The 15,270-nt window shown below is 40.7% G+C and overlaps 1 protein-coding gene across 15 annotated transcripts in view; it reads right to left on the reverse strand.

The window, feature by feature from the left end:
* The window catches only part of LDB3 (LIM domain binding 3), a 217,348-nt gene that overhangs the window by 81,806 nt on the left and 120,272 nt on the right, over positions 1–15,270 (reverse strand). For 14 of the 15 annotated variants that reach the window (XM_040436930.1, XM_040436931.1, XM_040436934.1 and 11 more), the window contains 2 exons: positions 2,041–2,210; positions 505–541 (listed from right to left, as the gene is read on the reverse strand). In XM_040436930.1, coding sequence (XP_040292864.1) covers positions 505–541; positions 2,041–2,210 — 207 coding nt within the window. Of the gene's footprint in view, positions 1–504; positions 542–2,040; positions 2,211–8,478; positions 8,500–15,270 lie in introns of all 15 variants that reach the window. The other variant, XM_040436939.1, reaches the window with a different exon arrangement.

Here is a 15,270-nt window from a genome sequence, read left to right on the forward strand (position 1 = left end):
TACATTCAGGCACAACATATAATTTTAGGTGCTTTAACATAAAAATGATGTGCTGGTTGACGCTAATACACCCAGGTAAAGAAAGAGGGGTGTACCTGAGCTAGGTCCTACGAAGCAAGAATGCCCTTGTCAAGTTGTATTTAATACTGGCTTACGTAAGTTTGTGCCATTTATTTTCCATTTATTATTGTGAATTTTTCATAACATGTAATTGTATTAAAATTCCTATCAATGTCCTTATATGTTAAAGAATTTTTAATATTAAAATTACTATCCAAATAAATTGCCCACTTATGCCACAACATCATATATAGATGAATTTGCTAGGATATATGTTTTAAGAAGTGGTCACCACTATTTCAGTATAGCCAATTGAAAAGCCAATAGCAGATTAACATCAGTGTTAAATCTGGTTTACATTTGTGTTTATTAATTTTGCTTGACAGCTTTAGGCATTTTGTTATCTATTAAGATGGCCGCATGGTTCTGCTGCTAGTTGCCTACCTTGCTCTTCTCAGAGCATCTTCATCAGGGTCTTGCACTGTAAGGTAAGTAAAAAAAAAAACATCTTAAGAATACAGAGATCAGCAGAATCTATCTATCTATCATCTGAAATACATGTAGTAAATTTGTTGTGTGTCATAATTTCAAGGTATGAAGCCATTTTGTAGGCTTCAGTCTTAAGCCTCATACAAATTATGCAGTATTATATCTATATTTTGCTTCTATTTTGTACAGAGCTATAATAAGGCACCCATAGACGTACATGGGTATTTCCGTATGCAGGGGTGGACTGGCCATAGACCTTACAGGGAAACCTCCCAGTGGGCCAATATCATGGGGTCCCCCTGAGCCTCCTCAGAGCCGCCATTCAGGTAAGTAATGATCTGACACTTCCAGACTTGGGAGCTTGGAGCATCAAGTATTGTACCTGGCTGGTGGGTGCAGATACCCTCTTGTCTCCTTACTTCAACTATATTGCCATCCTGAGACAATTGGAGTAGTGGGGCAGAACTTAACACCTGGTGCTAGCCACCACAGAGGGGCAACATCTGGGGAGGTAATGTTTGCTGTGGGGGTATTATTTTGTGCTATACTTTAGCATTTAGCTCTTCTGGGGCGGTATATTGTGCCTCAATATGGTATTACTGGTCTCACCTACTTGTGTTGGTACTGCTTTCTATCAATTTTGAGCCGCTTACAACATGGGGTACTTTTAGTGTTTTTCCAGGACCACTTTAAGGCCCCAATCTACCCCTGTCTGTATACCTCCAATTTCATGGTAGCATGCTCCATCAGAGCTGTATGTACTGAAGAATAACTTCATACTTATAGCACCAGTTTGAGTAACGTATGTTAGCACACAGTCACTTATGGAACTCCTTGTCCTGCTCTACGGCCTCTGTGCCATACATATGAGGCCAAAACATTGGAGAACTCCATATTATAATATGAAAACATTCTCATTATTGGTATTTTATAACAGAGGAATACATATCTCATACGTTTGTTCTTATGACAAGAATCCAGGTAATCTACATAAAGCTGATTTGACCAGTATGTAATTTCTTACTGTAACTCCCGTTTAGAGGAGTTCCATTTTTATTTCTGCAATACTAAGGGGCAATGGCAGTGAACACTAAAACTCCATTAGAAATATATCACGTTAAATGTGTTTCCCAACTGATTGAAATTGTTCAATGGATAAAATTTGTAAAATGTATGGATTAAATTTATGTATTAACATTGTAAAATAATTCCTACTCACCTTACCATCCAACTCTGCTCCCATGCTAATGCTTCCAATCCCCTGCAAAACTCTACTTCATATTCCTCCTACTACTCAGCCAATCACTGGCCACTGGTATGTCTAGTGGAACCAGAAGTAGAGACTGGCAGATGATGGGAAAGCACCAGAACAGGAGTGGTGAGGGATTGGTAAGGTGAGTATGACTCATTTATTTTACAAAATGCAAAGCTTTTAAAAAAATGGCTATGTAGCCCTTTTCGCTTTCATGATAGCCATAAAAATGTACTCACTGTATTCTGTTCCTGTCATCTGTGCAAGGACACGGAATGACTTGGACTGCAGGTTGGCAGCACGACGTGCCCAGTCGTCAATCTCATATTCACTTTTGCCCTGATTTTTAAGCACAGCCTGATATACTGGAGAAGCAATGTCTACAAGAGGATCTTTAACTGGCAGGTTACTGCAATGTAGAAAGAGGGGAGTTGAAGATTTGCTACAAATTATTCATATATCCATTTTATGTGGACGTATCTCTGGGAAAAAGGCAAATATATATTTCAAAAACATTTGATAAAAATGTTCACTGTAATGGATTTCCAGTATCTCCAAAATTGAAGGCCATTGACAAGTCTTGCATTTAGAAAAAATGACAAATTGAATATGGTAATATGAAAATTGGTGGAAACATCCGCAAAAAATCCACAAGTCACATTTTATCAAGGATTTTGCACCAGATTTACCATGGATTTCACCATATGTAGTGCATTTCAATTCTGCACCACAGGTTAACTTCTGCCCAGATTCTATGCAGATTTTTTCCGCTAGCATGTAGATAAGATTTAGTAAAATCACAGTTTGTGGCAGAAAATGCTAAGTGTATACTCTCCATGAGAACATGCTCTTAGGGTAATGCCACATGTAGCGTGGTGGGAAATCTGCGCTGTAAGTGGCCACAGTCAGCAGCAGCAAGAGCTGCAGAAATGCTACAATTTTCCTTCTGATTGTAAGCTCTGGTGAAAGGATAAAATCTGCGGCAGAAATGCACAACCACAATTGAAATGCTGCAGATGTAAAATCCTTAACACATGTTGCTATGTGGGGATTTCAGTACGGAAAATGCAGCGCATGTTTAAAAAAAATCTCACCCACTTCATTGCTGATCTAATCCGTTGCAGTTGTGAATATTGGACAATCTACAGCATTTATGGTACGAGTAGCCACACCATTAGGATGGATGCACACGGTACAGATTTATGTGCAAAAAATCTGCATGGAATCCGCACCAAAATACACATAAAATCGCATTACTTATAAAAAAAATTGTTGCGTTTTTGGTACGGATTTAGTTTTTTTTGTGCGGATTGATGCAGATTTTCCACAAATCTCACCCTTCCATTGAAAAGGGTGAAGTCTGTACAAGATTAAAACAACACTTAACATTAATTTCCATTACTGCCAAGATTTAAATGCAAGATCTTGCCAAAATGTTCATATTCAGTATACATTATCTTTATATTAAAGCCTGATGCACACAACCATATTTTCTATTCGTGCCCAATCTGGATTTTTTGCGGATTGCACACCACCACATTTATTTCTATGGGTCCACAGGCAAAAAAAACAGCACACGGATGGCAGCTGTGTGCTGTATTGTTCCGCAAATTTTAAAACATGTCCTATTCTTGTATATATTGAAGACAAGAATAGTCATTTCTAGTAATGGTAGTGAGAAAAATATGGATTGCACATGGAAGGTGTCTGTATTTTGCACATCCGTGGTTTGCGGACCGCAATACGGACATGGTTGTGTACATGTGGCTTAAATGACCAGTTTTAGACATTTATTTAGGCCAGGTTCAAATAGGAGTATCACTGGTGGGGCTGTTGAACGATGAAATGCTTCTAGAACTATTTCTACTGAAATATATGGCACTAGGTATAAAGTATGCACTTGCAACTTTTTACTTGCAATTTAGTAAATTATGGGCCTTCCCTGTTAAACGTCAGTGAGGAAAATGCTACAAAATCATTATAACTAGAGTTTGCTGCCATTTTAAAAAAGTGCAGAATGCACTAAAACTTCCAAAAACATAAAGAGTGAAAGTGCAATGAGTGAATGGTTACTTCAGAAATCCTATTCACCAATATTGCATATCTGGCAGCTAAGGTTAACTACAGCCACAGCAATCCTCTGTGTTAACATGGCCTAACGAGTGCAAACAAAGCTTTTCTTTTAATTAAAGTGGTGGCCAGGACCCGAAAAAATGCTTTTTTTTCTAAAAAACTAAACAAAAACCACAGTATCTCTTTTGTCCACAGAATAACTGAAGCTAAAATGCTAAAAGTCCATGAATAGAAGTGGTACTATTTCTGGAAGAAAAAGCAATTTACCTTTCTGATCTTGAATAGCCCCCTTTTAAATGAGAAAAAAAACTGAATGATATTGCCCAACTCAATGACCTAGGGCCTACACAAAGCTATTGTCAAGCAAGAAGTGTGCTCTTAGAGCGGATGCATGACAAGTCTCTGTGCAGCCCCAGCCCTGGAGTATTAGTAAATTTGGAAAAACTTTGTTTGCATTGCCTTTTTAAAAAATAACATATTCGTATACATAATAATGCAGTAATCAATCACACAATCAAACCTCATGACTAAATTACATTATCTCGTTAATTTCTATATCCTCATTGGAATCACTGGATTTAAAGAAGCACCTATATGAACTTAGGCCTGATTTTACAAGGTATAAAAGGTTTGATTGTGTCATCAACCTTACAGCAACAATAATATGACATTGACTGTTGGTTCTTGGTATATATATTGCCACATTATGGATCTGTACCAATGTGAAATGTACTTAACCCACAGCAGATTTGACTTAAAGGTCCTGGCATGAGCTTGTAAAATATACAGTGAAAATGTCAACTGAACCTCGACGACACCTGGTCACGATGGACGGGGACTGCTGATTACTGGGAGAATTGGAACTTCACAACAAAATTATGTTACATATCAACTGTTAATGTTACATATCAATTAGTTCACAACTCGCATATAAATATTACCTCCAGCATAGGCCCACAAAGTATGACTATGGCAGAAACCAGGATGAGATGCTGAGAAAATGTAATACTTTGCTATAATGAAGTGTTTGCTACAACAAAGCATTTGTGTAGTGTGACCCTAGAGTGCAGTATGTAGTTGGTTGATTTCCGAGCCTCCATAAGATTGGTAACCAGGTCACAATAACTAACGATAAGCTATTATGGATTTTATGTTACTACAGTTAGTTTCCATGAAGCAGGTGAACTACAGTGGACCACCTTGGCCAAATTAGCCAAATAATTCTACTGCTACATTTTGAAAATGTTAATAGGCCCAAGTGATACTATAGTGATAGATGAAGTAAGGAGAAGGCCTTCTACAGAAATGCTCGAAACTAACTGTATATGGATATGTTTTGAAGTCAGTAAAACCCTGGGGCTTGAAATATTCTTCAGTTCATACTGTGAGGTATCTGTGAAACAGGCAGACATATGACAACCACATAGAGACTAAAGCAAGCACATGGATAGGCCTTGTAGGAGTGACTGAAGTCATATGATGGCCAGTGGGATCAGTAATAAAGAACGTTGGCTGACCGTGCCAGAATCGGAAAAATAGATACGAATCCCCTAATATCCTGTAAGATGGAACAAGTATGTGCACAAAGCAACTTACAATACAACCTATTAACAGTTAACCTTGGACTAAGAAGCATTACACAGAAGCACGCACAGTCAAAGAAATCTCCCACGCAATATAATGTAGCTACTCTCAAGTACTGATCACTAATAAGAAGCAAACTACATGTCAACTATGATGAAGCAGAGTCAACATGCATCTTATTAAAGGGAATCTATCACAAGGACAGACTGCTGCTAATTTGGGTATGGGGCTAAAATGAAGCCAGTTAACACCCATCCAAATGCCAGGTGGGAGTTGAAATTAAATGTGCCCTCTATGTTGATATAGTACCCTGCCCCTTGAAAGGGTTTTCCCATCATTCAGAGTGATTGCTTATGCTTGCTAGGATATGCCATCACTTTATGGTCTGTGGCTGATCTCTGGGACTTCCACTGATCCTGAGAATAAAGGGGAAGTACTGTCCCCTTTTTACATTTTCCCGGCATAGTGGCACTCCTGTCTATCCAGCTGTGCAGGAAACTGCAGTTGGTCCCATTGACAGCCAGGTGGCTTGTGGACGGCCACTGATTATACAGTGATGGCATGTCCTAGAGATATGCCATCCCTTTTAAGATATAAATACATACATCTTTAATCTTTCTACTAATAGAACTCACATGATGCCAATTTCCTTCTCTAGTTCTGTGTAGTCCAACAATGGCTCAGGAAGCACCTCAGCACTTTTGAGTGGCCTAGGGGGTGCAAGTAATGTGTTTGACATTATTCATTTTTTTAGACCCTCAATTAAGGGCTCATGCACACGGCCATTGACCGGCCGTTCCATGCATTGGGGACCGCAATTTGCAGTCCCTAATGCACGGGCAACATCCGTGTGAACTCCGCAGACATATCCAAACCCTTTAAACTTGAATGGGTCTGTGATCTGTCCACACCACAAAAAACAGAACATGTTCTATTGCAGTACGGATGCACGGAGAGAAACCCCACAGAAGCACTCCGTAGTGAATGGGCCCGCATCCGTGATGCAGTGAGCATATGGCCGATGCCTGAATATTGCAGACCCACTGGTTGTAGGCCGCAATACGGGCATGGCTGAGCAGAGGCCGTGTACACGAGGCCTAACACTTCTGAGGGACTGTTAAGTTTTGCATTTGAAGGGGCAGTTGTTTTGCCTCCTTTTACTTATGTAGACAGTAACCATCTTACATCAGTTACAGTCATGTGAAAAAATTAGGACACCCTTTGAAAGCATGTGGTTTTTTGTAACATTTTTAATAAATGGTTATTTCATCTCCGTTTCAACAATACAGAGAGATTAAAGTAATCCAACTAAACAAAGAAAACTGAAGAAAAGTCTTTTCAAGATCTTCTGTAAATGTCATTCTACAAAAATGCCTATTCTAACTGAGGAAAAAGATAGGACACCCTCACATGTATTCCCTCTTAAATTGGCTCAGATCTCACACAGGTATATCACACCAGGTGCACATAATTAGTAGATCGTTACTCTGCATGTTGAATGAGGCTTGCCCTATTTAAACCTCAGACATTTAGTTTGGTGTGCTCCTGACTGTTGAAGTGAGAGTGAGCACCATGGTGAGAGCAAAAGAGCTGTCAGAGGACTTCAGAAAAAAGATTGTAGCAGCCTATGAGTCTGGGAAGGGATTTAAAAAGATCTCAAAAGATTTTGAAATCAGCCATTCCACTGTCCGGAAGATAGTCTACAAGTGGAGGGCTTTCAAAACAACTGCCAACATGCCCAGGACTGGTCGCCCCAGCAAGTTCACCCCAAGAGCAGACCGCAAGATGCTAAAAGAGGTATCCAAAAACCCTAAAGTGTCATCTCGAGAACTACAGCAGGCTCTGGCTACTGTTGATGTAGAAGTACATGCCTCTACAATCAGAAAGAGACTGTACAAGTTTAACTTGCATGGGAGGTGTGCAAGGAGGAAACCTTTGCTTTCCAAGAGAAACATCGAGGCCAGACTGACATTTGCCAGCGATAAAGTTGACAAAGACCAGGACTTCTGGAATAATGTTCTTTGGACAGATGAGTCCAAAATTGAATTATTTGGACACAACAGCAGAGGACATGTTTGGCGTAAACCAAACACAGCATTCCAAGAAAAGAACCTCATACCAACTGTGAAGCATGGAGGTGGAAGTGTCATGGTTTGGGGCTGCTTTGCTGCAGCAGGACCTGGTCAGCTCACCATCATAGAATCCACGATGAATTCTACTGTGTATCAGAAGGTGCTTGAAGAACATGTGAGACCATCAGTTAGAAAATTAAAGCTGAAGCGGAACTGGACCATGCAACATGACAATGACCCAAAACATACTAGTAAATCAACCAAAGATTGGCTGAAAAAGAAGAAATGGAGAGTCCTGGAATGGCCAAGTCAAAGTCCAGATTTGAATCCCATTGAGATGCTGTGGGGTGACTTGAAAAGGGCTGTACATGCAAGAAACCCCTCAAACATCTCACAGCTGAAAAAGTTCTGCATTGAGGAGTGGGGTAAAATTTCCTCAGACCGATGTCGAAGACTGGTAGATGGCTACAAGAACCGTCTCACTGCAGTTATTTCAGCCAAAGGAGGTAACACTCGCTATTAGGGGCAAGGGTGTCCTATCTTTTTCCTCAGTTAGAATAGGCATTTTTGTAGAATGACATTTACAGAAGATCTTGAAAAGACTTTTCTTCAGTTTTCTTTGTTTAGTCGGATTACTTTAATCTCTCTGTATTGTTGAAACGGAGATGAAATAACCATTTATTAAAAATGTTACAAAAAACCACATGCTTTCAAAGGGTGTCCTAATTTTTTCACAAGACTGTATGTGCATTGATGGCTGTGATCTGAAATGTAACAAGATAATGATTTGGAGACGAGCTGTAAAAATGTTGAGTTATTGTAGCAGGAATACTTAGAATGACTTTTTCCATACAAAAACATCCCTGTGGAGTGTAAAAACATGATAAATGTCCACCTAGGAGGAATAAACCTAGCCTTTGTAGGATTAGGTGAAAAATGTCTACTTACACTGTGGCCGTTTCAGGAGGACTGTGATTGATACGACCAAACCCAACAGACCAGTGCATTGAGGTTTGGTAACCATCATTATGGTGGTGTGATGGGCGCAACAGAGTGAAGTTAGTATGAGAAGTAAGTTAATAAGGAAAGAATGGATAAAGAGAAAAAAAAAAAGAAGAATATAGTCAGTAAAGGAAAACATAAGCATAATGAACATGTCAAATTTGCCTCCTAAAAACACAAGGAGAAGGGTCCAACAAGCTGGAACGGCTATGAGGCAATGATGGTGAATGTAAAACACAATGTGAGTTGATCAAGTAATTGACTAGACTTCTAGTTTTAAAAGTCATTATGCATTACAAGCTAATATACACTCAGCCTGAAAGCAATTGTTTTACTAGCCGTGTTGTACAGTCCTTTCCATTAATGTATGTTTCATCATTATTGTATCTGCGCCATTGAGATGACTTGGACTCTGACACTTCTTACTCCTCTATTGATTTTCCCAGTCAAAGAAGCGACTATGTCAAATCAATGAGACAATAGTACAAAAAACAAAAAACAAAGGTATGAAAAGGCACTGCAAATGGAACAACACTGCAGATTGACAAGTTACAAATCCATATAACAGATGACTGTGACAGGCACAAGCATTGTACACATCTGTGGAAACTGAAGACAATGCTATGGTTGTAACTCTGTAATTAGGCTGCAGGTAATCCTGGTTCGCAAAAGTACATGGAGCTGGTCAGGCTAGAATATGTCTGATGCCATTTAATGCTTTGTTTTACTTTTGTATTACTGACTCAACTTCCACCAGTTTTGGGATTGATCTCCTTCATACAGTACCTTTTAACTAGTTGTGTCATCTAATACATTGGGGGCATATCGTTAGGATATGGACCGCTCATATGCGGCCGCCCTCCATTCATTCCTAAGGGACTGCTGAACATAGCGAGCGCTGGCTCAACTATTTCCATCAGCCCCACAGAAGGGAATGCAGTGGTTGCCAGGCTCGTACGGTGCGCTTCCAATAAATGTTGGCACTCCCATCAAAATGAATGGCGGGCACCAGGCATGCGCGGTCCACTCTCCTTCTATTTGTGGGCTCCGTTTTAGGCCTCCTGCACACGAACGTAGGTGTCCCGTTGCCGTTTTGTGGACCGCATATGCGGATTCGCAATACACGGGCATCGTTCCGTGTGCGGACCCATTGACTTGAATGGGTACGCAAATCTGGAGATGCGGAACGGAAGCACGGAACAAAACACTACAGAAGCACTACGGAGTGCTTCTGTGGGGTTCCGTTCTGTACTTCCGTCCTGCAAAAAGATAGAACTTGCTCTATCTTTTTTGCAGTACGGATGAAGGCCGACCCATTCAAGTTCAATGGGTCTGGATCCACCCCAGCGGCTGCACGGAGGTTGCCCGTGCATTGGGGACTGCAAATTGCTGAAGCCAATGCACGGAACAGAACAAAAAAGTTTGTGTGCAGGAGGTCTTAGAGGTAGGTGTGGGTGCCAGAGGTCGAACCTACACCTTTCGGACATTGGGGGCATATCGTAGATATATGCCAGGCATGCTCAACCTGTGGTCCTCCAGCTGTTGCAAAACTACAACTACCAGAATGCCTGGATAGCCTACAACTATTAGGGCATGCTGGGAGTTGTAATTTTGCAAAAGCTGGAGGGCCGCAGGTTGAGCATCCCTGCTATATGCTATCAATTTATGAGATGAGTCAACCCATTTAATATAGGGCAGAGGTCCCCAACCTATTGTAGGTAGTGAGACTTTTTCAAACAGAACAGATGGTGGTGTGCAATATGGACTGTCTAAAGGGCAAAAGTCTATGAAATAGACCAGGTATGACTTTAATCAAGGTTTACCGATTGTAAGGTTTTGATCTAGTACCCAAGTACTACTAATGCTATAATGCCCCTGGGGAAAAGGGGTTGGAGCACTCAGACATCTCCTTTTTAATATGAAAAAAACTACATAAATCCAAAGCGGAAACGTTTGCAATGAACTGATGTGCTTCTTACTGAAATTAACTGAAAGAATAAAGTATTACAGTTTAGTAATACACACAACATGTTCTCCCAAGAAGAACCAAATGTTTGAAAGAAATCTCCTGCATGACCTACAGTGTTTAGTCTAGTGTGATGGAAGTTGAGCCAGTCGCGGCGTCTTTGTGAGAGCTGCATATCATCCATAAGCTGCATATCATCCATAAGCTGTATATCAGCCATAGAGAATGCACACTGGTAATATAATCATGTATCATATACAATCACTGCACACTTAGAGGACCTTTTATGTATTTTTTTTTGTGTATTTAACTACCTTTACTTGCGGGGTATGCTCTGCTGATGATGCCATCCGTCTTCTTTTTTTCAAATTCCCCTCACATGCCCCGCTGTGCCCCCTGCAGTTTTCATGCCCAGTATGTTAATACTCAGCATCGGTACAGGGAGGGGGAGACACCAGGGTTTCTCAGTGGGCGTCTTCTTCTCCCTGGCGATGATGCGCTCCTCTGTGATTGGACCGCAGCACAGCCAGGGAGAAGGAGACTCCCCCTGAGAAACCCTGGTGTCTCCCCCTCCCTGTACCGATGCTACACTGCGTGCAGAATTATTAGGCAAATGAGTATTTTGACCACATCATCCTCTTTATGCATGTTGTCTTACTCCAAGCTGTATAGGCTCGAAAGCCTACTACCAATTAAGCATACTAGGTGATGTGCATCTCTGTAATGAGAAGGGGTGTGGTCTAATGACATCAACACCCTATATTAGGTGTGCATAATTATTAGGCAACTTCCTTTCCTTTGGCAAAATGGGTCAAAAGAAGGACTTGACAGGCTCAGAAAAGTCAAAAATAGTGAGATATCTTGCAGAGGGATGCAGCACTCTTAAAATTGCAAAGCTTCTGAAGCGTGATGATCGAACAATCAATAGTTTCATTCAAAATAGTCAACAGGGTTGCAAGAAGCGTGTGGAAAAACCAAGGCGCAAAATAACTGCCCATGAACTGAGAAAAGTCAAGCGTGCAGCTGCCAAGATGCCACTTGCCACCAGTTTGGCCATATTTCAGAGCTGCAACATCACTGGAGTGCCCAAAAGCACAAGGTGTGCAATACTCAGAGACATGGCCAAGGTAAGAAAGGCTGAAAGACGACCACCACTGAACAAGACACACAAGCTGAAACGTCAAGACTGGGCCAAGAAATATCTCAAGATTGATTTTTCTAAGGTTTTATGGACTGATGAAATGAGAGTGAGTCTTGATGGGCCAGATGGATGGGCCCGTGGCTGGATTGGTAAAGGGCAGAGAGCTCCAGTCCGACTCAGACGCCAGCAAGGTGGAGGTGGAGTACTGGTTTGGGCTGGTATCATCAAAGATGAGCTTGTGGGGCCTTTTCGGGTTGAGGATGGAGTCAAGCTCAACTCCCAGTCCTACTGCCAGTTTCTGGAAGACACCTTCTTCAAGCAGTGGTACAGGAAGAAGTCTGCATCCTTCAAGAAAAACATGATTTCCATGCAGGACAATGCTCCATCACACGCGTCCAAGTACTCCACAGCGTGGCTGGCAAGAAAGGGTATAAAAGAAGAAAATCTAATGACATGGCCTCCTTGTTCACCTGATCTGAACCCCATTGAGAACCTGTGGTCCATCATCAAATGTGAGATTTACAAGGAGGGAAAACAGTACACCTCTCTGAACAGTGTCTGGGAGGCTGTGGTTGCTGCTGCACGCAATGTTGATGGTGAACAGATCAAAACACTGACAGAATCCATGGATGGCAGGCTTTTGAGTGTCCTTGCAAAGAAAGGTGGCTATATTGGTCACTGATTTGTTTTTGTTTTGTTTTTGAATGTCAGAAATGTATATTTGTGAATGTTGAGATGTTATATTGGTTTCACTGGTAAAAATAAATAATTGAAATGGGTATATATTTGTTTTTTGTTAAGTTGCCTAATAATTATGCACAGTAATAGTCACCTGCACACACAGATATCCCCCTAAAATAGCTAAAACTAAAAACAAACTAAAAACTACTTCCAAAAATATTCAGCTTTGATATTAATGAGTTTTTTGGGTTCATTGAGAACATGGTTGTTGTTCAATAATAAAATTAATCCTCAAAAATACAACTTGCCTAATAATTCTGCACTCCCTGTATCTATTAACATAATGGGCATGAAAACTGCAGGGGGGCACAGGGGGGCATGCAAGGGGTATTTGAAAAAAAGAACAAGGATGGCAGCATCAGTGCAGGGTACCCTGTGGCAAAAGTACTAAATTAAGCAAAACAAAACAAAAAAAAAATACATGAAAGGTCCTCTTTAATGGCCACACTGCAATGAGCTATATTATATGTGCACAGTATGTCCAGTTTATTTTCTTCTGAGACATTGGTGAGGACTAGGTCTCAGCGCCATTTCTGAAAGTGTCTTCATCAGCAGCACAGATTGTAGACTGTGAATATGTCTTGTGGACAGTATTTCCCTGACACAGTATCTGTACCTATTTCTGCCTCTGCACTCCGGTTACTATAGCTCTGGTATCTATTACACTATCATTTTACTTTTCTATTTGTATATTCAGCCTGACTGAGGGTGACTGACTGTTTAAGGCTACTTTCACATTAGCCTTTTTAATTCCGCTATTGAGATCTGTGTTAGGATAGCAATAGCGGAAGAAAACGCTTCAGTTTTGTCCTCATTCATTGTCAATGCGGACAAAACTGAACGTAACGGAATGCACCAGAATGTATTCCGTTCGGTTGCGTCCCCATCGCGGACAGAAAAACGCTGCAAGCAGCGTCATGACACACAATGTAAGTCAATGGGGACGGATCCGTTTTCTCTGACACAATAGAAAACGGATCTGTCCCCCATTGACTTTCAACGGTGTTGATGACGGATCCATCTTGGCTATATAAGACCTAATACAACCGGATCCGTTCATGACGGATGCATGCGGTTGTATTATTGTTAATTAAGCGTTTTTGCAGATCCATGACAGATCCGCAAAAAACGCGATTGTGAAAGTAGTCTAAGTGGTTTTAAAGAGTGTATTTTATGAGTATACAACCAGTATGACACCACTGACTGAAATTGTAGAAGGAACTATTTCTGCTTCTGCTTTTGGCTCAGGGCACTACAGTTATTATTTTATGTCGGTATGAACTCATCCAATATTTCAAGACAAAAAATAAATCATTTCACCTGCCTAATAAGGATATGTTGCATCTGAGCTAAACGTATGTACATTGTGTTAGAAAGTGATCCTGGCCTATTAGCTCCAGAAACAGGTCCTTTTGTGATACAAAAATGCCTAGGATTTTTCTCTGTGGTTGTAGTCTTCGGTGGCCACATGGGAGCAGAGATGAGCTATTTTCTACCTAACTGTGCTTCCTCATTGTGCTGTACTTGGCAACGGTTTAAGGAATGTTATCTACTTATTTTATACAATTTAAACAATAGAAATATTCATCCACTCTGGATTCGGAAGTATATCAGTTATCATGCACAGCGTCAGTTTTTTACCGTATCTGTCAGGAATCATGGGAAAAATGTAACTGGTATGAAAAATTTACTTATAGTCTCATTTTTATATTTGTCTGCAGTTGTCCTATAAGTATAGAAGGTAACATCTGCAATTGACTGAATCTGTGAGGAAAAGATATTTGTATTGGTAGAGCACAGTAAGGACAAAAGATCTTGTAGAATAGTTGATCTTCTTTTTTCTAATGTCTATATGGTGGATGCTTTGGTTTGTGAAATGTGTTAAAGAGCGCTCATCGTCTCTCGTAATTTGCCTATTTTATTAAACATTCATATTCATATAAAGCCTGTTTTTTTTAGAACTCTGCTATGTGTGTTCCCCTGGTATTCCTCTTGGAAATGTAGGAATAACCCGATAACTGGGTGTTTAAATGGGACCTGTCCCTACAGACTCTGACATTGTGCAGTCAGTGCCGATGTGCAGGACTGTGGTATTGACATAGGAAATGGTAACACCACTTGTCACTATATTTTTCCACGAGGAATAGGAGAGAACTGGAGCTATGGAAGAAAGGACACATCAGTATTATTATTTTATGGGCAATATATATATATTTACTGAAACAGACATGTCAGGCGAGCTGGTCTTCTTTACTGGCTTAAACAGTGGTGTACCTTCAATGGAGGCAGACCATGCAACTGCTATGGGGCCTGGCTCTGAACTCCTTGCTCTTCACAATGTAAAAACACTGCAATTTTACACAAAGGCCACTAGGGGGAGCTCAATGCAAAGCAATAATTTCAGCTTCCAGTAAATTTGAAGTGCATGAGTTTGTATGCACTGAGCATCCCCTAGTGGTGGCTGCAGACAGTCGGCTAGCTTTGTAACAGAAGGGAAGCAGGAGATTTAGCAATGTATTTTTGCCAGTTGTCCTGTGTAAATACATTGAAAAATATAGTGGTCAGAATGAGGCACCTGTTCCACTTTTTCCGACATAAAAATTGGATAGAAAGGGTGAGAAGGAGGGAGACTTTCTTAATTAAAATTTCTTCCACTCAATCATTTTAAAAAAAATCAGAAATCTGGGGCATAGCACGAAATTATTGACACACATGTACTGGGAAACTGGGTGGGGCAGGGGGCCCATGCTGAGTTTTGCTCTGGAGCCCTATGGGATCTGTGTACCCCCCTGGGCATAAACATGACATTTTTGTGACAAAACCCCCAGGCTAAACTCTTACTGTAGAGGATTTTCTGTGCAAGATGGTCATGGAATTGCAAAAGTGAGTC

The sequence above is a fragment of the Bufo bufo genome, chromosome 6 (assembly GCF_905171765.1).
Source record: "Bufo bufo chromosome 6, aBufBuf1.1, whole genome shotgun sequence".
NCBI lineage: Eukaryota > Metazoa > Chordata > Amphibia > Anura > Bufonidae > Bufo > Bufo bufo.